General features: G+C 44.7%; 1 protein-coding gene across 2 annotated transcripts in view; it reads left to right on the forward strand.

Annotated features, from left to right (window-relative positions):
* clic5 (chloride intracellular channel 5) overlaps nt 1-25,131 on the forward strand; it is a 63,172-nt gene extending 38,041 nt beyond the window's left edge. The window contains exons 4-7 of one of the 2 annotated variants that reach the window (XM_012970309.2): nt 3,549-3,674; nt 7,180-7,286; nt 22,612-22,793; nt 23,538-25,130. In XM_012970309.2, the coding sequence (XP_012825763.1) occupies nt 3,549-3,674; nt 7,180-7,286; nt 22,612-22,793; nt 23,538-23,702 (580 nt within the window). In that variant the 3' untranslated portion in view covers nt 23,703-25,130. Of the gene's footprint in view, nt 1-3,548; nt 3,675-7,179; nt 7,287-22,611; nt 22,794-23,537 lie in introns of both variants that reach the window. The other variant, NM_001006830.1, reaches the window with a different exon arrangement.
* Nucleotides 25,132-25,384: the final 253 nt, after the last annotated feature.

Below are 25,384 nucleotides of genomic sequence, written 5' to 3' on the forward strand. Positions count from 1 at the left end.
GTCATGGTCCTTGGGACTAGCAGTTGGCCTTGGGCAAGATACATGGTCTTAGGAACTGGTACATGGTGCTGGGGACAGCAACTTTTCTTGGGGCCTGCTATGTAGGGACTGGTAACTTGTCTTGGGGCCTGCTATGTAGGGACTGGTAACTTGTCTTGGGGCCTGCTATGTAGGGACTGGTAACTTGTCTTGGGGCCTGCTATGTAGGGACTGGTAACTTGTCTTGGGGCCTGCTATGTAGGGACTGGTAACTTGTCTTGGGGCCTGCTATGTAGGGACTGGTAACTTGTCTTGGGGCCTGCTATGTAGGGACTGGTAACTTTTCTTGGGGCCTGCTATGTAGGGACTGGTAACTTGTCTTGGGGCCTGCTATGTAGGGACTGGTAACTTGTCTTGGGGCCTGCTATGTAGGGACTGGTAACTTGTCTTGGGGCCTGCTATGTAGGGACTGGTAACTTGTCTTGGGGCCCGCTATGTAGGGACTGGTAACTTGTCTTGGGGCCCGCTATGTAGGGACTGGTAACTTGTCTTGGGGCCTGCTATGTAGGGACTGGTAACTTGTCTTGGGGCCTGCTATGTAGGGACTGGTAACTTGTCTTGGGGCCTGCTATGTAGGGACTGGTAACTTGTCTTGGGGCCTGCTATGTAGGGACTGGTAACTTGTCTTGGGGCCCGCTATGTAGGGACTGGTAACTTGTCTTGGGGCCCGCTATGTAGGGACTGGTAACTTGTCTTGGGGCCTGCTATGTAGGGACTGGTAACTTGTCTTGGGGCCTGCTATGTAGGGACTGGTAACTTGTCTTGGGGCCTGCTATGTAGGGACTGGTAACTTGTCTTGGGGCCCGCTATGTAGGGACTGGTAACTTGTCTTGGGGCCCGCTATGTAGGGACTGGTAATTTGTCTTGGGGCCCGCTATGTAGGGACTGGTAACTTGTCTTGGGGCCTGCTATGTAGGGACTGGTAACTTGTCTTGGGGCCTGCTATGTAGGGACTGGTAACTTGTCTTGGGGCCTGCTATGTAGGGACTGGTAACTTGTCTTGGGGCCTGCTATGTAGGGACTGGTAACTTGTCTTGGGGCCCGCTATGTAGGGACTGGTAACTTGTCTTGGGGCCTGCTATGTAGGGACTGGTAACTTGTCTTGGGGCCTGCTATGTAGGTACTGGTAACTTGTCTTGGGGCCTGCTATGTAGGTACTGGTAACTTGTCTTGGGGCCTGGCTATGTAGGGACTGGTAACTTGTCTTGGGGCCCGCTATGTAGGGACTGGTAACTTGTCTTGGGGCCTGCTATGTAGGTACTGGTAACTTGTCTTGGGGCCTGCTATGTAGGGACTGGTAACTTGTCTTGGGGCCTGCTATGTAGGGACTGGTAACTTGTCTTGGGGCCCGCTATGTAGGGACTGGTAACTTGTCTTGGGGCCTGCTATGTAGGTACTGGTAACTTGTCTTGGGGCCTGCTATGTAGGGACTGGTAACTTGTCTTGGGGCCTGCTATGTAGGGACTGGTAACTTGTCTTGGGGCCTGGCTATGTAGGGACTGGTAACTTGTCTTGGGGCCAGCTATGTAGGGACTGGTAACTTGTCTTGGGGCCAGCTATGTAGGGACTGGTAACTTGTCTTGGGGCCTGGCTATGTAGGTACTGGTAACTTGTCTTGGGGCCAGCTATGTAGGGACTGGTAACTTGTCTTGGGGCCTGGCTATGTAGGGACTGGTAACTTGTCTTGGGGCCTGGCTATGTAGGTACTGGTAACTTGTCTTGGGGTCTGGTATGTGGTCCTGAGGAGTGGTGCACTGCATGCTTGGCAAGTACACATGTGACTGATACATGGTTTTGGAGACCAATACAAATCCTGGAGTTTTGGTAACGGGTCTAGGGGGCAGGTATATGGCCTAGGAGACTAGCAAGTGGTTTCTGGGACTGATACACGACCTGCTTTGCAAGGAACTTAGTTGTTCTCTTTCTTCTTGCTGCAGCCTTTATTATCTCTTCCCAGAAGCCCTTGTGTAGTGTGATAATACCCCCATAAGGCTAGTCAGTTATTTAATGTGATATTAAACATTACAGTTTATGGCTAAAGGAAACTTCTAGAAATGAGTTACTTTTTTTCACAGCCCAGTTATACAGTTCATAATCTGTCAGTAACTCAGTGAGACTCCCTGCGTGCAAATTCCAATCATATTAACTAGACTAACTGCCTCTGCGGAGTACAGAGACTTTGCTCTCCCCCCCAATCCCGACAGCATAGCGAATGGAGTGGGAATTAAATCAGCCATGCTGTTCTATCCTAGTGCAAAGGGAGAGTTGGACTACAGCATTCAGTTCTGTAAAATAAAAAAGTATATGAAAATGATTAACAAGAGAATGTACTGGGTTGTTAGACCACATAGTTCCCTTTTATTCATACTCTGAATTAGAGGTTTTTCCCCAATAATATATTAAACCAGTCAAAAACGGGCCTAACCTCCCAATATCTAGCTGATAATTGGACAGGTTTACAAATCCCAGCGAGGTGAGGAGCCCATCAGCTTGGTCTGTGGGGCAGGTACAGGTATAGGACCCATTATCCAGAATGCTCGGGACAAGGGTATTCCGGATAAGGGGTACTTCCGTAATTTGGCTCTCCATACCTTAAGTCTACTAAAAAATCAATAAAACATTAATTAAACCCAATAGGATTGTTTTGCATCCAATAAGGATTATTTATATCTTAGTTGGGATCAAGTACAGGTACTGTTTTATTATTACAGAGAAAAGGGAATCATTTAACCATGAAATAAACCCAATAGGGCTGTTCTGCCCCCAATAAGGGGTAATTATATCTTAGTTGGGATCAAGTACAGGTACTGTTTTATTATTACAGAGAAAAGGGAATCATTTAACCATTAAATAAACCCAATAGGGCTGTTCTGCCCCCAATAAGGGGTAATTATATCTTAGTTGGGATCAAGTACAGGTACTGTTTTATTATTACAGAGAAAAGGGAATCATTTAACCATGAAATAAACCAAATAGGGCTGTTCTGCCCCAATAAGGGGTAATTATATCTTAGTTGGGATCAAGTACAGGTACTGTTTTATTATTACAGAGAAAAGGGAATAATTTAACCATGAAATAAACCAAATAGGGCTGTTCTGCCCCAATAAGGGGTAATTATATCTAAGTTGGGATCAAGTACAGGTTCTGTTTTATTATTACAGAGAAAAAGGAAATCAGTTTTAAAATTCTGAATTATTCGATTAAAATGGAGTCTATGGGAGACAGGCTTTCCGTAATTCGGAGCTTTCTGGATAACGGGTTTCCAGTTAAGGGATCCCATACCTGTATATGGCCAAATAAGCAATCTTTCGGCATATGGCCAGCTTAAGAATTGTTTGATTAAGCAGGACTTGTGGGAAATGGTATTCCCTCATGTATGAGCTTTCTGGATAATGGGTTTTCAGATAATAGATCCCTTTTTTTTTTAATTGTAATGGGAACCAATACAAAAATTATCCTTTGTATTTATGGGCTGAATTTGTAATTGTTGTGTGTTTTTTCCTGTATAGAAAACCGGCCGACCTCCATAACTTAGCTCCCGGGACTCACCCACCTTTCCTGACCTTCAATGGGGAAGTAAAGACGGACGTGAACAAGATAGAAGAGTTCCTGGAGGAATCATTGGCACCCCCAAGGTAATCACATTATTCTAGCTTTGACTATATGTCACAGGTTGTGTTAGGGCTGCTGCCTTATACAGCTGTAACAGGGATTTCTGAAATATAATTTGTGCACTTTCCAATTTTATGTTCTTTTTCTTTATTTAAATGCTTATAGTAACACGCACTGCACAAAAACCTTAGTTTCATCCTCCCTGTCAGTCACAAGAATTTTCATTTTGGACCGTAATTATAAACTTTACACAAAAACTGAAGATTTAGATACCTGGGCACATTGATGATGAACAGGAGATATCGGGGAGCACAAAAGGTTTGATAGTGCCTCAGCCTGCCCAGTAGGTTACTGTATATTGGGGTGCAGCCGAGGCTTATTGGATGGAGTTGGGGGGGTCCTGTATCAGAGCCTCTCCCACAGGATGCTGGGAACTAATATCTGGAAGAGGCACGGCAGCTAGTTGCCCACATGTACATAAATCTGCTTGCCAATGTGCGTTTGATTCCCAGAAAGTAGGAGATAGCAGTTTGCTTTTACTACTCCCTTACATTCAGTTCAGCCAACTCTATTAACCCATTGAAAAATCTGAATAGCACTTACAGTAAAGTTGCTTCTGCCATTAGTAATAATGGGGCCCCATACTACTAAATTAATAGGGCGCCAATTAGCCCACTGGTCACCTATTTTTCCTGGGTGAAGGGATTTTTTCTTTATTAAAACCAGTATCATAAATAGAGAAAACAAAGGCAATCAGAACGAAAAGCCAGAATGAAAAGTCAGAAACACTTGAGATTTCCCTTTGAGCATTGAACCCCCCTTATGGCAGCATTGGCAGTGTATTCAGCTGAACTGACACTTGTGCTGTTGATTTCTATCAAAGTAAGTGCCGCAAATAATACCTGATTATTGTCATTATAATGACTATTGTCTCCTTATTTCGCTGGCAGTCCCTCCTCAGTATCCCATATGCAGCTTCAGAGAAACATAAATCACCCAGAAAACCCACGGCCAGTTTCCTACTGACTTCCACATAAAAATCCATTTCTATAAGACAGTCAGCCAAACAAAAAGGCAAAAAAGCCAAAAAATGCTCAGTGGGTTCTTACCCTTAAGGTTTCTGCATCCCTCAAATGTATGGTCCAGTTGGCCGGGGATTTCCCTGCAGGGGCTGCCAAGGCAAGACCACCTTTTCATTGCTCTATTTCTCAAAAATGCAGCAATTCCAAAATTTAATTGAATTACAAAAAGTGTTCATAAGAGCATGATATGCTTATTTAATTAGGGGGGCTTTTTAACCCCTTGATGTAACACAGGGCCGCCAGTTAGGGGCAAGGAACAGGCAAGTAAGCAGCAGGCAGTAAAGAGAGGACCAGTTCCCTTACAGTCTGTATGTAATACAGGCATGGGACCCCTTATCTGTAAACCCTCCAGTAAGTTCCAAATTACGGAAAGCCCGTCTCCCATAGACTCCATTTTAATCAAATAATTCAGAATTTTAAAACTGATTTTCTTTTTCTCTGTAGTAATAAAACAACAACTTCTACTTGATCCCAACTAAGATATAAATAATCCTTATTGGAGGCAGAACAGTCCTATTGGGTTTATTTAATGGTTAAATGATTCCCTTTTCTCTGTAATAATAAAACAGTACCTGTACTTGATCCCAACTAAGATATAATTACCCCTTATTGGGGCAGAACAGTCCTATTGGGTTTATTTCATGGTTAAATGATTCCCTTTTCTCTGTAATAATAAAACAGTACCTGTACTTGATCCCAACTAAGATATAATTACCCCTTATTGGAGGCAGAACAGTCCTATTGGGTTTAATTAATGTTTTATTGATTCTTTAGTAGACTTAAGGTAGGAGATCCAAATTACGGAAAGACCCCTTATCTAGAATACCCTCAGTCCCGAGCATTCTGGGTAACAGGTCCTATACCTGTACACAAAATACATTCATTACCTGTAATATATACATTATACCCCACACTTAGGAGCCCATTTACTTACTCACGAACGGGTCGAAATGAGTCCGCTTGCGTTTTTTTCGTAATGACCGGTATTTTGCGATTTTTTCGTATTTTTTGCGATTTTTTCGGCGTCTTTACGAATTTTTCGTTACCAATACGATTTTTGCGTAAAAACGCGAGTTTTTCGTAGCCATTACGAAAGTTGCGTAAAATCTGGTGATTTTTCGTAGCGTTAAAACTTGCGCAAAAAGTTGCGCTTTTTTCGTAGCGTTAAAACTTACGCGAAACTTTGCACCTTTTAAGTTTTAACGCTACGAAAAAGGCGCAACTTTTCGCGTAAGTTTTAACGCTACGAAAAAAGCGCAACTTTTTACGCAACTTTCGTAATGGCTACGAAAAACTTGCGTTTTTACGCAAAAATCGTATTGGTAACGAAAAATTCGTAAAGACGCTGAAAAAATCGCAACAAATACGAAAAAGTCGCAAAATGTTCGTTTTCAAGTCGGAACTTTTCCAATTCGGGTCGGATTCGTGGGTTAGTAAATCAGCCCCTTAGTGATGTCAGGGGTTGGAACTGGTGCTTAGTCATGTGTATGACTTCACTTATATACCGTTAGGATTGTAGGAAATTAACTTATTCAATGTTTTAGGGCAGCGGTCCCCAACCTTTCTTACTCGTGAGCCACAGTCAAATGTAAAAAGACTTGGGGAGCAACACAAGCACCATAAAAGTTCATGGAGGAGCCAAATAAGGGCTGTGATTGGCTATTAGGGGCCTCTATGCACCCTATCAGCTTACAGGGGGCTTTATTTGGAAGTAAACTTGTTTTTATTCAACCAAAACTTGCCCCCAAGTCAGGAATTCAAAAATAACTCCCTGGTTTGGGGGCACTGGGAGCAACATCCAAGGGGTTGGGGATCACTGGCTTAGGGAATTCCCTCAAATCTGAGTTCAGTTTTTGGCCAAATATTTATTGGAGAATTTGGCCAACTAGAAAAATGATGGACCCGGTGCCTATAGGAATCTATCACTCGGCCTGGCTTCTTTTATTCAGCGCTTCTGGCCCTTCCCTTAATGTTTGATTATTTACGCAGCCTTTTGGCACGCAGCGAGGGAAACTAAACACTTGTGAGGGTTGGGAAGCCGCTGGCAGGAGATAATGAGGCTTCAGTGCTTAGCCGGCATTTCCTCATGTTGATGTTAATAATGAGAGAATGAAGGGAGGAGAGAGGAATGGGAGAGGCAGTGGGGGTCAGTTATTAACTGATTGGTGCAGCTGCCACCTGACATCATACAAGGTGATTATGACATCATAAATTAGGGAGCTCACTTCCGCCACTGGGGCACAGGGTGTCACTTTCCCCTTCCCTAGCCTTGTGATGGGTAACCTGATGGAATATCTCCCACCATCATCCAACAGCTGCTGTTTATTGGAGGATTCTGGGATTTGTAGTTTAACAACCACATTATGCTAAAGGTAATCATTATACTGGGCTCAATGTCTGGAAACTGCTTTGCCGTGTTTATTTAGACAGTGTTTAACCCTTGCAGGTACCCCAAACTGGCTGCAAAGCATCGCGAGTCCAACACTGCCGGGATTGATATCTTCTCCAAATTCTCAGCCTACATTAAAAACACAAAGCAGCAGGACAATGCCGGTAAGTGGTTTGCTCGGTGCCCCTGCCTGTTTCACAGGAACTAGCCTTCTGTAATGCCATTATATACCTAGAGCCAATGGCACACATGGGGGGGTTCTGACCACCCTGTCCCAGTGAAAAACACCCGTACCTACCCATTATTGCTCTTTGTGCAATGCAAGGTGAGCAGCACCCAGGCTGGCACCCACAGAGCAGTGACACCGGGCCTCAGGCCCAAAACACACAATGGACCATTTTCTTGCATGGGGGTCTGCCTTCCCCCCCCTGTGGGTACCAGCCTGGGCACTGGCATTATATAACAGCGGGGACTGCCTTTCCCCCCTCTGTAGGTACCAGCCAGGGCACTGGCATTATATAACAGCGGGGACTGCCTTTCCCCCCTCTGTAGGTACCAGCCAGGGCACTGGCATTATATAACAGCGGGGACTGCCTTTCCCCCCTCTGTAGGTACCAGCCAGGGCACTGGCATTATATAACAGCGGGGACTGCCTTTCCCCCCTCTGTAGGTACCATACATAACAGCAGGGACTGGAAAACAGGGCTGTGCCAATAACCTTCGGCCAATCACAGCTGGCCTTCTCTCCCCTGGCAGAGAAACCGCCTAAAGGAGTGACAGGGGTGTTATGTGACCACACACAGTGACTTACTGGCTTTAAAGGGGGTCAGTTTGTACCAGAGGCATTTTGTTATGATGCCTTTAATGTCATTTACAGTTGTGTGGAGCTGGCTGTGTTTGTATACTCTGCTTGGATGAAGAGTAAGGGGTTAAAGGGGCATTAAGACGAGAACCAAATGAAAACTCCGCCCATGTGGGTGTGGCTGATATATGTGTTATAGGTAAACTAAGGTGCTGGAGTAGGAAACACCAAGATGGTGCATTGTTTCTGTAGGACGTGGCATCTATGGCATCTGCCTGTTCTGTGTCAGTTGCCGGCCAGGAGCTTGCACTCTACAGGCCACGACTAGATTGGCTTTTATTGTGCTTTCTCCTTTCTGGCAGTCAGAACATGGTTGTTGCTAAGAGTTCTGCCCTAGGGCATTCTGGGGAGCAAGGTTTTATCAGTTAGGGTGGGGGGAAGCCTGTGCCCCTGTCATAGCTTAATGGGTTTTCTTCTCCTTTAAAGGACAACTGCACCCAATTACAGGCCATAGTGCCAGTGGCTACTGAGGGAACACCGTGGGTGACAGCACTGGGGGCTGCACACCTTATTGCTGCCCCCCCTAGTTACTGGCATGGGTAGGAGGGGGGCCCATAACTCTGTATAAATAATAACCAGGATTCAGTAAAACCAGGGCTTTCCATTGGCTCTGACAGACCCGCCCAATTGTGACCTATAACAACTGTGGTGTTTACAGGGGCCCCGAGTGCAGGGAACATTGTTTCACCAAGTTATCACTCTGGAAAGGCCGGAATTTCCTTCTCCCCAAGGCCGCACCCTTCCTTTAGCTCTGCCAGTGTTTGTGTAGAACATTCCGTGTTTGCAGGGAACTTGTCCAGTGGCTGATAAGGGTGGGCATGGTGTGAAGTGACACGGCGCTGACAGGGACCCCCCCATAGCAACAACGGCCTCCCATAGACTCCACATGCTGAACAGCTAATTATGGCTGAATGTAATGGCATGTTTAAACCATTGTAGCCTGCAGCATCAGCCTGTACTGGTGATTGGCACCTGGTGCTTCCATTGCATGTGTTGGAAACAGAGGTCGGCCCCACTAATAGGGGAGGTACAGGGTGAGTGGTGCTACATGGGCCCAGGGGTCATGTACTAAGCGCAGGGCAAAGGGCAATCTCCATATCTTTGTACCAGGCAGGTCTCTGGGTCAGGTTGTGTGTATAGTAAGGCAAAATGATATAAGGTGGCGGGACTGTAACTGTCAGGTTGTGTGTATAGTAAGGCAAGATGATACCAGGGGGAGGGAGTGTAACTGGCAGGTAGTGTGTATAGTAAGGCAAGATGGTATCAGGGAAGGGTCTGTAACTGTGACTGTGTATAGTAAGGCAATATGGTGCCAGGGAGAGGGACTGTAACTGTCAGTGTGTATAGTAAGGCATGAGGTATCAGCGAAGGGACTGTAACTGTCAGTGTGTATAGTAAGGCATGAGGTATCAGCGAAGGGACTGTAACTGTCAGTGTGTATAGTAAGGCATGAGGTATCAGCGAAGGGACTGTAACTGTCAGTGTGTATAGTAAGGCATGAGGTATCAGGGAAGGGACTGTAACTGTCAGTGTGTATAGTAAGGCATGAGGTATCAGGGAAGGGACTGTAACTGTGACAGTGTGTATAGTAAGGCAAGATGGTGCCAGGGAGAGGGACTGTAACTGTCAGTGTGTATAGTAAGGCAAGATGGTGCCAGGGAGAGGGACTGTAACTGTCAGTGTGTATAGTAAGGCAAGATGGTGCCAGGGAGAGGGACTGTAACTGTCAGTGTGTATAGTAAGGCATGAGGTATCAGGGAGGGGTGTGTAACTGTCAGTGTGTATAGTAAGGCAAGAGGTATCAGGGAGGGGTGTGTAACTGTCAGTGTGTATAGTAAGGCATGAGGTATCAGGGAGGGGTGTGTAACTGTCAGTGTGTATAATAAGGCATGAGGTATCAGCGAAGGGACTGTAACTGTCAGTGTGTATAGTAAGGCATGAGGTATCAGGGAAGGGACTGTAACTGTGACAGTGTGTATAGTAAGGCAAGATGGTGCCAGGGAGAGGGACTGTAACTGTCAGTGTGTATAGTAAGGCAAGATGGTGCCAGGGAGAGGAACTGTAACTGTCAGTGTGTATAGTAAGGCAAGATGGTGCCAGGGAGAGGGACTGTAACTGTCAGTGTGTATAGTAAGGCATGAGGTATCAGGGAGGGGTGTGTAACTGTCAGTGTGTATAGTAAGGCAAGATGGTGCCAGGGAGAGGGACTGTAACTGTCAGTGTGTATAGTAAGGCAAGATGGTGCCAGGGAGAGGAACTGTAACTGTCAGTGTGTATAGTAAGGCAAGATGGTGCCAGGGAGAGGGACTGTAACTGTCAGTGTGTATAGTAAGGCATGAGGTATCAGGGAGGGGTGTGTAACTGTCAGTGTGTATAGTAAGGCAAGATGGTGCCAGGGAGAGGGACTGTAACTGTCAGTGTGTATAGTAAGGCATGAGGTATCAGGGAGGGGTGTGTAACTGTCAGTGTGTATAGTAAGGCAAGATGGTGCCAGGGAGAGGGACTGTAACTGTCAGTGTGTATAGTAAGGCAAGATGGTGCCAGGGAGAGGAACTGTAACTGTCAGTGTGTATAGTAAGGCAAGATGGTGCCAGGGAGAGGGACTGTAACTGTCAGTGTGTATAGTAAGGCATGAGGTATCAGGGAGGGGTGTGTAACTGTCAGTGTGTATAGTAAGGCAAGATGGTGCCAGGGAGAGGAACTGTAACTGTCAGTGTGTATAGTAAGGCATGAGGTATCAGGGAGGGGTGTGTAACTGTGACAGTGTTCACAGTAGTATAAGGTATAATGGAGACAAGGGGCTGTTACATAACCTAGTATAAATGACAGTTATGTGGGGCCAGTAGATGCTGGATTTCCAAGACAATAGAAAAACAATATTTTTTTCATTAAGGCTGATTCAGCCTATTTAGCTGCCCTGTAACAGGTTACATGAGTAGCTTAGCTATAGGGCACCACCTGCTGGTCATTATGGGGTATTTCACTCTATTATAAATGTCCCTTAGAGCTCACCTGTTTGGGATGTCTAAGCTCTCTGACTGTTATACAAACCCGCCCCCCCACCCGGACAATATTGCAAGTGAAAGGGGAGAAAGAATCACAAATGTCAGATACCTTAGGGAACTGCCACATGGGGGGGGGGGGGGGGTTCGCAGCCTTTAGACAAACGCAGGATTCCGCCCCTATGCTCTAACAATCTTACATTAGTAGGTAAATTGCGCTGCCTGGCCGGGGTGCGTACTCCATAGAGACAGACACATTACTTTTCCAATATTGTAGGGTAGATTTAGGTATTTCTAGTTATCACAATGAAGTGAGTTCCTATTGGCTGTAAAGGTGACATGGAGCGTTATTGCACAGATAGGAATAATACAATTACTATATACTCTAATCATTCGAGAGTCGGTAAAATCCTACCTACCTACCTGCACGAATGGGCCGCAACAAGCCCAAAGTTTCACATTATGGGCGCAGGTAGGCCCCACCACAGGGTGCTCCCCCATGAACAGTGATCCCCAACCAGTGGCTCGGGGGGAACATGTTGCTCCCCAACCCCTTGGGTGTTGCTCTCAGTGCCCCCAAACCAGGGAGTTATTTTTGAATTCCTGACTTGGGGGCAAGTTTTGGTTGAATAAAAACAAGATTTCCTACCAAATAAAGCCCCCTGTAAGCTGATAGGGTGCATAGAGGCCCCTAATAGCCAATCACAGCCCTTATTTGGCTCCTCCATGAACTTTTATGGTGCTTGTGTTGCTCTCCAAGTCTTTTTACATCTGACTGTGGCTCACGAGTAAGAAAGGTTGGGGAACCGTGCTCTAGAAGGATCTAGATTTAACCCTGGGGAGTGAAGCTATAAAGCAAAGTGTTCAAGGTATTGCAACACTTTCCTTTCCCCTACAACAGAGGTGACAGACGGAGAGGTTAGTCGCCCCATGACAAATCTTCGTTGCCGTGGGTGACTAATCTCCCCCCAATGCCATATCATCAGCAAGAATGTAAATCGCCGGTGGGATGGTATACGTGTCGCTACGATTTTTCCTGGAGTCCCCGTCTGTCACCTCCCTAACTGTGGTTCCTCAGTGGCCATGGGTAGGATTCGGATATTCAGCCCATACTGGCCCAGGCACCCCCCAAACTATCTGACAGCGTAGATACACTCTGCCAACTAACTGTGATGAGCTTCCATCATTAGGTATAACCTGGGGCGCTCAGAAATATCACGACCCTAACAGATAGTATAACTGAAGGAATCTCTGTTATATCCCTTAGGGTGAAGACACACAGAGCTACTAGTAGCAGCTACTTTTTCACACTTACTAAACACCAGAAAATCCCCTGCCATAGACAATACTTAGAATTGCCTCTGTTAAAACACACATAGAGACAATTATCAGTAAATGATCAGCATTGTCTGTTTTAGTAGCTGCTACTAGTAGCTCTGTGTGTATTCACCCTTAAGGAGAAGGAATTGAAGGCCTTGCACACATCTCATCCCACTGAGTAGAAAGTAGAGTGTAAGCTCCAGTGGTGCAAGGGCTGGTGGGAATAATGGGGCATTCTCTGTGTCTCACTGGGCAATATGCAGTATGTAGATACAGGATCATAACTGTAAGGGAACATGGTGGCCAAACAGAGAAATTTAAACCAGGGCAGTTGGGTATAATATTTAGCAAGCTAGCATTGCTGGGCTCCTGGGTTCAATTCCAGCCAGGCAAGGAGTTTCTGTGTTATCCCCGGGGTTCTCTGCATTTCTCCAAAATCATACAGGCTGGTTAATTGGCCCCCAGTACAATTGGCCATAGTGTGTACGTGAATGTAGATTGTAGAATTGTTGATGCACAATGTCAGTAAAGTGCTCTGGAATATGTTGTTGCTATACAAATAAAGAATAATAAAGGTATGGTATCCATTATCCAGAAACCCGTTATCCAGAGAGTTCCGAATTACAGAATGGCTGTCTCCCATAGACTCCATTATAAGCATTATAATACTTGATCCCAACTAAGATATAATTACCCCTTATTGGGGGCAGAACAGTCCTATTGGGTTTATTTAATGGTTAAATGATTCCCTTTTCTCTGTAATAATAAAACAGTACCTGTACTTGATCCCAACTAATATATAATTACCCCTTATTGGGGCAGAACAGCCCTATTGGGTTTATTTAATGGTTAAATGATTCCCTTTTCTCTGTAATAATAAAACAGTACCTGTACTTGATCCCAACTAAGATATAATTACCCCTTATTGGGGGCAGAACAGCCCTATTGGGTTTATTTAATGGTTAAATGATTCCCTTTTCTCTGTAATAATAAAACAGTACCTGTACTTGATCCCAACTAAGATATAATTACCCCTTATTGGGGCAGAACAGCCCTATTGGGTTTATTTAATGGTTAAATGATTCCCTTTTCTCTGTAATAATAAAACAGTACCTAGTACTAACTATCTACAGTTAGTACTAGTGGTTGTATTTATAGTTTATGTATGTGAGTGTATAGATTGGTAGGTGTGGGTTGTGGGTGCTGGGTTTACTTGGATGGGTTGAACTTGATGGACACTGGTCTTTTTTCAACCCTATGTAACTATGTAACTATGTATATGTAACTATGTACCTGTACTTGATCCCAACTAAGATATAATTACCCCTTATTGGGGCAGAACAGCCCTATTGGGTTTATTTAATGGTTAAATGATTCCTTTTTCTCTGTAAAAATAAAACAGTACCTGTACTTGATCCCATCTAAGATATAATTACCCCTTATTGGGGCAGAACAGCCCTATTGGGTTTATTTAATGGTTAAATGATTCCCTTTTCTCTGTAATAATAAAACAGTACCTGTACTTGATCCCAACTAAGACAGAATCAATCCTTATTGGAGGCAAAATAATCATATTGGGTTTATTCATTTTTTAAATGATTTTTTTGCAGACTTAGGCTATGGAGATCCTAATTACGGAAAGATCCCTTATCCGGAAAACCCCAGGTCCCGAGCATTCTGGATAATAAGTCCCATACCTGTAACAGCAGAGGGTTTTATTTAAGGAAATATAGAAGCTTACTTTGTGTTTCAAACTGCAGTCTGTCATTTTAGACACTAGAGGGCAGCAGAGTATCATGAAATAGCACAGACCAGAGCAATTCTGAGCCAGAGGGTTTGCTAATTGCCATCTGAATTCTGTATTTGCACTGGGGTTCAGGTCAGGGCGGCATGGGGATGAGCTCAGCAACAGTAAATATATGTATAAAAAGGATTTTTCAACGGGCCATACCCCAGCTGTTGTTGTGCTAGAATAGGATCTATTATCCAAAGTGCTTGGGGTTTTCCCTATAAGGGACCTTTCCATAATTTGGATCACAATACTGTAAGTTTGCTAAAAATCATTATGAAACATTAAATAAACCCAATAGGATTGTGTTGCCACCAATGTGGATTCACGTGGCTTAGTTACCATCAAGTACAGGCTACTTAATTTTGGTTGTACAGAGAGACAGGAAATCATTTATAAAAATTATTTTCTTAAAATGGACTCTATGGGAGATAGCCTTCTGGAAAATGGGTTTCCAGATAAGGAATCCCATACCTGTTCTACAGTTCTCCCTATTTTATCCTGGAAGGTTAAGCTCAATGTTTCAGTTCCTTTGTGTGGTTGGTAACATTGCTGTGGGCAGTGTCTGTACCCAGGGTTACTCCCTTATACCCAGAGAAGCTATAAAATCCACTTGCTTCATTCTGATTGGCTAATGCATGTCTGGGTTACCCTACCCGAAAACTTGTTGTCCCGACTATAAACCTGTCAGTAGCACTAATGGGCCCAAAGCAGGACCTGACTACATTGCCCATATTACCTAGTGTAAAGTGTGCCAAGTATCATATCTAATGCCCTGCCTGCTGCCCCCTTACCTTTGACCACTAATAGGCCACTAACAGGTCACTAATAGGCCACTTATAGGCCACTAATAGGCCACTAACAGGCCACTAATAGGCCACTAACGGGCCAGTAACAGGCCACTAATAGGACACTAACAGGCCACTAATAGGCCACTAACAGGCCACTAATAGGCCACTAACGGGCCACTAATAGACCACTAATAGGACACTAACAGGCCACTAATAGGATGGAGATGTTTCTGCAATGAATTCAGTTCCCAGAGTTTAACCCCAGGATGTGAGAATCCCGTTATCAAGCTCGGCAGCCATGTCTATACTGTATCAAATAAAAGCAGATGAAGGCGCCGACTGAGCAGACTTCCTCCAATTGACATGTCAGCTCTCACTTACTTAGCGGCCAGAGTTAGTCACTCTCTGTTACTATAACCACCTTGTTCTGGCTACTGACATCACACAATGGCCTAGGGATCCCCAAACTGTTCTCCAGTTTATTCAAGAGACAGGAATTGGCTCTAAAGGAGAAGGAAAGGTACAAACTAAGTAAGCTTTATCAGAAAGGTCTATGTAGATACAGCCATAAGCACTCACAGCAACGCTGCACTGAGTCCTCTGAAAAAAGATTTGTTGTGTCTGTAATTCCTGTGCCAGAGACACGCAGCTTTCTGTTCTCTCCCCTCTCCTGCTCCCCCCCCCTCAAGAATGCTAAGAACTCACTCCCCCCTTAGGAATGTGGATCTGAGCCAATCAGAAGGAAGCTTCCTCATAGTCTTACTAACTGAGCATGTTCACTAGGTTTGGGTGTCTGTGCAGGAGTGAGGCATTATGGGAACTTTCTTTACACAGCTCAGTGTTTTTTCTTCCTGTTTGGAAGGTATGCCTGCAGCTTGAGATTAACTCTTTATTAGCCTTTCCTTCTCCTTTAATGTCTTACAGTGAAATGCGTTGAGTCCCCCAGCTGTGGGGATTCTGGGAAATGTTATTTGCTGGCAGGGTAGGGACAGAACTTAAATCAGTATCAGCGGTTTAGCTCCATGTTGCTTACCTCCACTTGTTAAGGGGGCCATACCTGGTGATTCAGGTCCTTCAAACTTATTGGGTAGCTTATCTGCCCGTGTATGGGGTCCCTGATGGGCCTTCCCAACTAGGGTTGCCAATTCTGCCAGATTTTTTCTCTGGGTGACGATGTCATGGGGGCGGGGAAGAGGGGAGCAGTGATGTCCTGGGGGCGGGGAAGAGGTGAGCAGTGATGTCATGGGGGCGGGGAAGAGGTGAGCAGTGTTGTCATGGGGACGGGGAAGTGGGAGCAGTGATGTCATGGGGTGGGGAAGAGGGGAACAGTGATGTCATGGGGCGGGGAAGAGGGGAGCAGTGATGTTATGGGGCGGGGAAGAGGCAAGCAGTGATGTCATGGGGGCGGGGAAGAGGGGAGCAGCAATGTCATGGGGTGGGGAAGAGGTGAGCAGTGATGTCATGGGGGCGGGGAAGAGGGGAGCAGTGATGTCATGGGGGCGGGGAAGAGGGGAGCAGCAATGTCATAGGGTGGGGAAGAGGTGAGCAGTGATGTCATGGGGGCGGGGAAGAGGCAGGCAGTGATGTCATGGGGGCGGGGAAGAGGGGAGCAGCAATGTCATAGGGTGGGGAAGAGGTGAGCAGTGATGTCATGGGGGCGGGGAAGAGGCAGGAAGTGATGTCATGGGGTGAGGAAGAGGCGAGCAGTGATGTCATCGAGGCGGGAAAGAGGTGAGCACTTCAATTTAAATATTTTGGTTCCTTGAAATTATTATTAATCATGATTATTTGCCAGCCTTAATGATCAGTGTCAACACAAGTGGCTGTGAAATCCAGATTGGAATTGTCATAAAGGCTTGTTTGCCTGTTGGGGGCTAGTAATCTCAGGGGGAGGCCCGTTCCTTGAAGGGGAGATCCGCGGGCTGCAAAAATGATCTCAGGCCAAATATCATTATGTGTCAAGAGTTAACCCCCCCCCCAATAGATAGATAGATACAGACACACAGATAGATAGACGATTGATAGATAGTGTAGGGACCCATAGGGTTAAATCCCTACAGGTTCAGTTCCCTTAGTTGCTGGGCGGAAGGGAATGTATCTAAGTGAGTTCAGTAACATATGTGTGCTATTGGCTAGCAGGGATGGTGACCACTTCCTGCCTCACTTTAGTATAGTCCTGGGAAAGGAGTGGCACCTTCCTGTTTGCTTCCAACTGAGGGACAGGGTGGGTGCTGCTGTGAGCCCAGAGCTGGGGCCCAGTGAAGTCAGGGAACAGGGCCCAGTGAATGAGGCATTAGATAGAGGCAGGTGTAGCTCCCTGTATAGTACCCTCTAGGGCTGTAAGGCAGTTAGGGCTGAGCTAGAAAGAGCAGTTCTGAGCTCAAACATAGGGCTTGCAGATTTGCCTGTAGGGATCCCAGTGACTAGGGAATCAGGATAGAGAATTCCCTGAGGGGATCCACTGCGGGGTGTGGCAGAGGGGCAGTGAGATTCCTGCCAGTCTGTGCTCAGGGGAGTGTCAGTGTGGGTTACACTCTGTATGGGGTGTTGCCTGTACCACTGGCCTCTTAATCACTTCTAATCATTTTGTTGTTTGCAAGAACCTCCGGCGCCCTCTGTTTATTCTGTATAGCAGCAAGGGAGGTGTAGTTGCACAACACCCTCACCTTCCTCTTCCACTTAGCGAAGGCCCATTCTGGGTGAGAGAGTACAGTGTAACCCATGTTCTACTGGTACTAGTCCGGGAAGGCAGCTATTGGGCTGAACAATAGATTACAATAGATAGATACAGACACAAAGATAGATGATTGATAGATAGAGATAGGGTCCACAGCTGGGACATAATTGATTTTTGGGGGGCATATTAGGGACATGATTAAATTGCTCTATATCAATATCTCAACAATTTTTTTGGGGGGGGAGGGGGGCATAGTTTGGACCTGATACATTTGTCTTTTTTGGGGGGCAGGCTTGTTTATTAATTATATTGGTCTAAATATCTTGACGCATCATTTTTGGGGACAGGATTGGGACTTGATTATATTGGCCTACAGTTCTCAACCAATTTTTGGGGGGTCAGGGCTGGGACATAATTATATTAGACTAAATCTTTATCTTTTTTTGGGGGGGGGGGTTCAAAGTAAGAGCCTACTTCTCTACCTTTACATGTTGGTGGGCAGGATTGGAACTTTATTATATTGCCATGTAACTTTGGTGCCCAATCATTTTTGGGGGGGCTGGGTTGTATTGGCCTACATTTTTATCTCACCCAATCTTATTGGCAAGCTGATTATAGGGGTACGGCCTAATCATATTGGCCTACATCTTACCCTTAGGTTTTGCTGAAGATAGGCAGCCTGATTGGGCCATAAGCCTTAAAGATGAAATGCATATGTGCACTGTAATGTTATTGGATAAACAAACCCCTCCCTATGGGAAACTCTCCCTACAGTTAGTAAATCCTGGCTTAAATTAAAAAGAAGAAATCGTATCAGTATAGGGGCGCAGTAACCAGTCACCCCCTAGTCCATATGCATGGGAACTGGATGACATGAAGAGTCCTACAGCTCTCGCTGTACTGTAACTCCCATCATCCTCAGCCAGCCTTGTTTTCTGAGGTCACATCATGTGAAACGTTGGGTTTGGGTTGCGGCACTGGCGTCACACAAATGTGTTTCTAATCATTCGCTTTTCTTTTTGTGTTAGTTAAACACAACCATTGTTCAATAGACCCAATGTGTTGTTAAAATAAATATGGTGGAACCCAAGGGAAGTATAAATAATTAAAGCTCAATGATAAATGGCAGAATGGGGGGGGGGGGGGGCGAGTGACTATAAACCAATTGTGAGGATTCTGGAACATAAACGGGAGTACAGGGCTTTACTGAGTCGGTTTCATTCTAACTGTTTGGCTATAATAATAATCATTATATTGTGCACATATTCTTAACCAATCTGATGTAGAGTTAAAGAAAAATAAGCTCCAGTGTTACAAATGCGTTTGGCAGCCATAAACTGAACTGAACTTACTTCATCAGTCTAAAGGTTCAGCATCTCTATAGCAGGAATGATCCAGGCTTTCACAGTTGTCACTGGAGCTTGGATTCTGTTAGGAGTGTCAGTGGCTCTGCACATGCTCAGTGGGCAGCTGTTGGGAATCTAAGCTTAGGGGTTATTGCTAATTATCAAGCAGAAATTGGGTTTGTCTGTCACAGAAGCTGATGCTGAGTATTATAGGATTCTGCTGGAGAAGCTCCAATAACTGATGGGTTTTGTAACAAATATGGTTTCCCATGACAGTATTCCTTTAAGTTAATTCCAGTCCTGATGAATCCAGAATGAACTCAGTTGCATAAGATATGTTTCTTAGGTTTGATCACCCCATAGATACGCCCTTACACAATACAAAAGAAATGTTCCATCGACTATAGTCATTTCTGGGACAAACCCTCAGTCTTGAAGCTTGTTGGTTGCCCAAGTCTCTGACTCAGGGGTGTGTGAAATCAGCGCCGGTAATGATGGGAATGAAATGGAAACCTAGTGCTTCTTGCCAATTCCGAGCTCAGAAGTTGAATCATCGACCATTAACACCACCAAGATAATTCTAAAATATCTAAATGATTCTGAGATTTGCTGTTGGATTATATTGGGAGACACCTAGAATGTAGTAATCTTTGGGAAAAAAGAAGACTTTGTTTGTATCGAACATGAGAAATATTAGCAAAGGCGAGGCACAAAGACTTTGCTTCCGCCACCGACATAACAAAACAAAAAACTCCCCAAGAATTTAGAGGGAATTAACGTAGAAATTGCGGAATTTTAATAAAAAAAAACAATTACATGTTCAGAGACACAGGAGGAAAGGGGTTCCCCCATTCTGGAATTGTTTGCTGTTGGTTATGTTACTGTATAACCCTCATAAAATCCCTTGGTTGCAGCTAGAAGTGAGTCAGGGACATCAAGCCTAATGTTCTTCATCCATGTTCCTCATCATCATGTCTTCATTGTGGCCATTTGGTCCCTTTTGACTGGACATCTAGGCAGTGATCCTATTGGCTGGTTACTGATGGTCATGCCACATATTTATACGATGGAACCCACTGAACAATTACAAAAGAACGTGGGTTGCAGCTAGAAGTGAGTCAGGGACATCAAGCCTAATGTTCTCCATCCATGTTCCTCATCATCATGTCTTCATTCTGGCCATTTGGTCCCTTTTGACTGGACATCCAGGCAGTGATCCTATTGGCTGGTTACTGGTGGTCATGCCCCATATTTATATGATGGAACCCACTGAACAATTACAAAAGACTATGTCCAGATTTTGGGCACAAAAGGGGAGCTTGACTTGAAAAAGTCATTAGGGACTATCCCCTAGATAGTGTTTCCCAACTTATGGTGCTGGCCCCACCTCAGAGGCCCAAATAGGGTTGCCACCTTAATAATAATACCAGCTGGGATGGGGGTAGGATTATGAGGGGGCTTGTCCATGATTTAGGGGGTGGGGTTATGATGCTAATAGGGCAGAGTCATCACCGGCTTTCTGCTGCCCTAGGCCCTGGCCTTTGTGGCCTTTCCACAAACCCAGGCCCAAATAAGTGGATGTGGATGGGTCATTATCCTAGTCTCTATTCTCTACATGTATGTATATCTTTATTTATAAAGTGCTACTTATGTACGCAGCGCTGTACAGTAGAATAGATTAATACAAACAGGGGGTTAATAAGATAATAGATAAATACAAAGTATAACAATAAATACAAATAAATACAAGATACAGTTGCAATAAGATAAGAGTCAAAGACACAAGAGGATGGAGGTCCCTGCCCCGTAGAGCTTACAATCTATATTTTGTACATCCGTATCCTTATTACCATAACATCTAAAGATCCGTGACCTACAGAGACAAACGGCTGAAATATCCGGCTGTACATCCCATAACGGGTCATTATTTTCTCTCTTTTTATTGCCTTGTAAAACCTGAACTTCTTTTTATGAGTTTGCCATTTTGGGGCAGGATGCAATTCAGCAAAGAAATTTTTAAAAAAACAGGTGATTTTTGTTCCCTCCGGAGCGAAACAATGTTTATTTATCTCCCCGTGTGATAGAACGTGCGCGGCAGCATTTCCCTTGCTTTATGGTATGTCTGCTCTCCTGAAATTCTCCTTCTCTCGCAATTACGGGTAATTATGTCTAACCATTAGAATGCGGATGATTGCGGGCCTGCGCCGGGAGACTTGAAAAATGCGAGCGACTTCAAAATCCTTGCTTAGCCCTAATTATAGGTAATTAGACTGAGCTCCTGTGTGTGCACGTGTGAAGGCACAGTGTAGGCATTGTCTGACCCGGGCAATTATTGTCATCAACGGGCGCGTCTTCATCCGACGCATATCTGGAAAGCTGTAAATGAGATGTTTGTAATCAGAGCGTTAGGGCTTGGCCTATTGAGCCCCGTGTATCTGCCCGCATACAGAGGTGCGCAAAGGGATCCCTGATAGGGCAGAGCCATGGGGAATAAAGAGAAATCTTTTGACAAGTTTCCAATTCTTGTCTTATTTGTTTTGCCGTTGGCCGAGGGCCCTTGATTTGCTGGCATGAATGAAAGCTCGCACTAAATAAATCGATTGTTACGTGGGAGGCGTGAGAATTTCACGAGTTTCACAGAATGGAAGCATTTTGTGGCCCAGGAAAAAAAGGTGTCATTAAGTTTATGTAGATACACTTGCCATTAAAGGGGAACTCCAACCAAACGCAACATAATTTCAATCAACCATTAATCAAACGTCAAAAATATGCAGCCTTTTCATGATGTTTAATGTAATAATATGGTTTGGAACAGTTCCCTACTGGCTGGTCTTTTTTCAACCCTATGTAACTTTGTATATATAGTTTATGTATGTGAGTGTATAGATTGGTAAAGTAGGTTGTGGGTGCTGGGTTTACTTGGAAGGGTTGAACTTGATGGACTCTGGTCTTTTTTCAACCCTATGTAACTACGTATATATAGTTATGTATTTGTTGGTATAGATAGGTAAGTATAGGGTGTGGGTGCTGGGTTTACTTGGAAGGGTTGAACTTGATGGACTCTGGTCTTTTGTCAACCCTATGTAACTATGTAACTATGTACTGAGACTCAAATAAAATGTAATAGTAGTTGCCTGTCCTCAGCCTGCCTTCAGCCTGCATCCTCCCAATCCCACAATTCCCTGCACACGTGATGTCAATAAGGAAAGGAACATCCCAGTGCAATGCATTGTGGGTTATGTAGTTCCTGCATGCTGTCTGTAAGCTGTTGAGAAGTTGTTACAATCTGTAACATCAATGTTTTAGTCCCTCCTCCCCTGCCAGGATTTCAAATGATGCAGAAAGAGAAGAACTGTTTTGCAGTTGGATTTCAGCATATAAAATGGTATTTATTCCTACTTATTGAAGAAACAGATTACAGTGATAGGGATATTAGGGGTTTCTGTAACATATTTTGCTTCAGAAGCTGGAGTTCACCTTTAATTACTATTTCTGTTTTGCAGGGATGTATAATACAGTGTAGTGGCAGTCTGTAGGGTAATGCATAAATACCCTGGACAGAGGTGCCCCTAAGGGCATAGCACTCATTCAGGGAGCAGTTATGGATAAAAGGTGCAAGGCAGCCATTGTAGGGATCAATTAGGAACATTTATAGTATGTAACTGAGGCAGTTACAGTTGAGCGCTGCTCTTGTACCCACAGGCCTAGAGAAGGGTCTGACAAAAGCCCTGAAGAAACTCGACACATACCTGAACTCGCCGCTGCCTGAAGAGATCGATGCCAACAGCCGAGAGGAAGAGAAAGTATCAAAGCGGAAGTTTCTAGATGGGGATGAGTTTACCCTGGCTGACTGCAACCTCCTGCCCAAGCTCCATGTTGTCAAGGTAACGGGGTATATTGCCTGATGGGGTAACGGGGTATACTGCCTGAAAGGGTAACGGGTATACTGCCCGAAGGGGTAACGGGTATACTGCCCGAAGGTGTAACAGGGTATATTGCCTGATGGGGTAACGGGTATACTGCCCAAAGGGGTAACCTATGGCTTATATGAATGGTGATATGGGCAGCTTATCTATATATATGGGAATAGCCATTTAGCACAGGTAGCCCAGGCAGACACCAGACCAGTTATTGGTGGGGCAGTTGGACTGTACAGTAACTGGCTGGATATCCTTACCATGAATCCCGAAATATCTGTTTTTAATCTGTTTTTGACTTTTGCTTATCTGTAAAAGGACTAAAAGGAAGGGGTTGTTTATACAGAGCTAATGACATAGGATGTAGTAAGTGCAAAAGCAAAACAGTGCTCCCATACTGCTTTATAATTAGAAAAGGTAAGAAAACATACTCCTCCTCCTTGGCATAATATACAGTATGTACCATGTGACATCAAAATGGCAGCTCCCATTAAGCAACACCTTGGATAATCTATAAGTGCAGAACAGGCAGCATGTTTCTAGGCTATAGTCACAGGCAGATATGTATGATAGGTTTCATCAGCACAGACCCATCCCCTAACAAGCTAAAGATGGCGCCATGCTAGAGAACTATGGGTAAATGTATAATCAAGTACAGAGTTCATTCCAGTTCTACTAGCCCATTCTAACGCTTTGACGCTTTCTTCGTAGATTGTCGCAAAGAAATACCGCAACTATGAAATCCCAGCGGAGATGAGTGGCATCTGGCGGTACCTGAAGAACGCTTACGCCAGAGACGAGTTTACCAACACGTGCGCCGCGGATAAAGAGACAGAGCTAGCCTACGCCGACGTGGCGAAAAGGCTCTCCAAGTAATTCAGCTCTGGAAGCGAAATTCCCCGGCGCTAAAGTGTTCTCACACTCACAGACTGATCTCCTTGTTGCCTTAGGATCCATCTACACACCAAATGGGTTGAACAATTCTGCTTCTGGATAGGCCGGCTGTGTGTGTGACTTTGAAATACGTCGCCGCCGACTGCATTGAAAACCAAGCCGTGATTTCTTGCTCTTGAGAGGTGGCGAACTATGTTATTTTTTAAAGGGAAAAGTTGATCAGAATGAGAAAAAAACCCCGATATCTCTGACACCCAATCAAATCTTAAGGCAACACGCGCTATCTATAAAGTATTTTTGTATTGGAAGCTGATTCCTTTATCAGTGATTTATGAAATGTATTATTTCACAGGGAATGTATATTCTTAGTGATTCTATAAAGCTTAATAATAATAGTAATAATAATAATATTAATAACCGGGAGAATGCTTTCTTCTAATAGTAGAGTTATTCATGGTAGAGCAGCTTCTCCTAGTTGGGGTTAATATACTCCTGGGGGGGCAGAGACTGGTCTGGATTTACCCCACGGCAGCCTCGGTGTAACATGGAAACTGAAGATGGAGAGAATCAGAAAGGACGGATGGAAATGTTTTGAAAGGTTGGAAATAAAGAGAGAGATATTAAGTGCTGAGATGATAAAGAGACGCTGAAAGAATGGTAAATAGAGAAGGGAAGGAGCCGGGGAACTTCCGTGGCACCCGTTTAGGCTCGTGGCACAGGCAGGTGTTGGCCTGAAATCCAATGCACATTTTCAGGGTGAAATCTGCCTATACCAGAGCCTCAGGTGTATGTTTATTGCCCTATTGCCCCTGAGCAGCTGAGGGACTGCACCATTGTCTGGTTATGGTCACATGAAGCAGCTACGGCCACCAGGGTGACTCCCCGGCAGCGGATAATTCCGGCAAGCACTAAGCTGCTACTGTGCAGAGAGGGCCGGGGAGTGAAGACAACAAAAGCAACAAGGTCTTTGGGCGTCAGCTGGGAAATATAGGGAGAAGGAGCTCCAGGAACTGCTCACATCTGCCATGATACACTTTGTGTAGGCTCATTTGGTGTCCTCAAATCACTAGAACCAGTGTATTTTGGCCCAAAATGTCTGTACGTTTCCAGGCAGAGATTCACCTTGGATTTCAATTAAAATCATTTTTGGCCAACACTGCTATAGGCTAAGAGCCTGTCAATATTCAACCTTCTGCCATAGGGCCTCGGGTAGCCTTGGGGTAAGTTTGGAACCTGCTGGGGGTTCTGTAACAGCCCAAAGGTGTCCTATCCCTGCTCCAGATTGTTAGTAAGTATGGCCCTGCGAAGCACAGGGATGTGAGAGGTTTGTACCAGAATATACCCGTTGGGTGTACTTAACAAGGGTAAGGGTGCCTTATATGAATACAAAATAAATGTATTTGAAATATTGCAGTTGTGTTACTTTCAATTCACAATAATCCAGATAAACAAGAATACCCCCACCCAAATGGCACCATGCGTACTGCGTATACCCCTCTGTTTGCCAGCACCATCACATTTTCCTAAAACAAATAGCAGCTTTCACCCGGCGGCCATTTTCCCTCTCACACATCATCAGTGACATTTACATCTGCAAACAGCACATGTGCGCTGTAAAGTTCATGCAATGCAGGCTTACACAGGCAGAACTTATTTTGATAAAA

Source organism: Xenopus tropicalis, chromosome 5 (assembly GCF_000004195.4).
Source record: "Xenopus tropicalis strain Nigerian chromosome 5, UCB_Xtro_10.0, whole genome shotgun sequence".
NCBI classification, from domain to species: Eukaryota; Metazoa; Chordata; class Amphibia; order Anura; family Pipidae; genus Xenopus; species Xenopus tropicalis.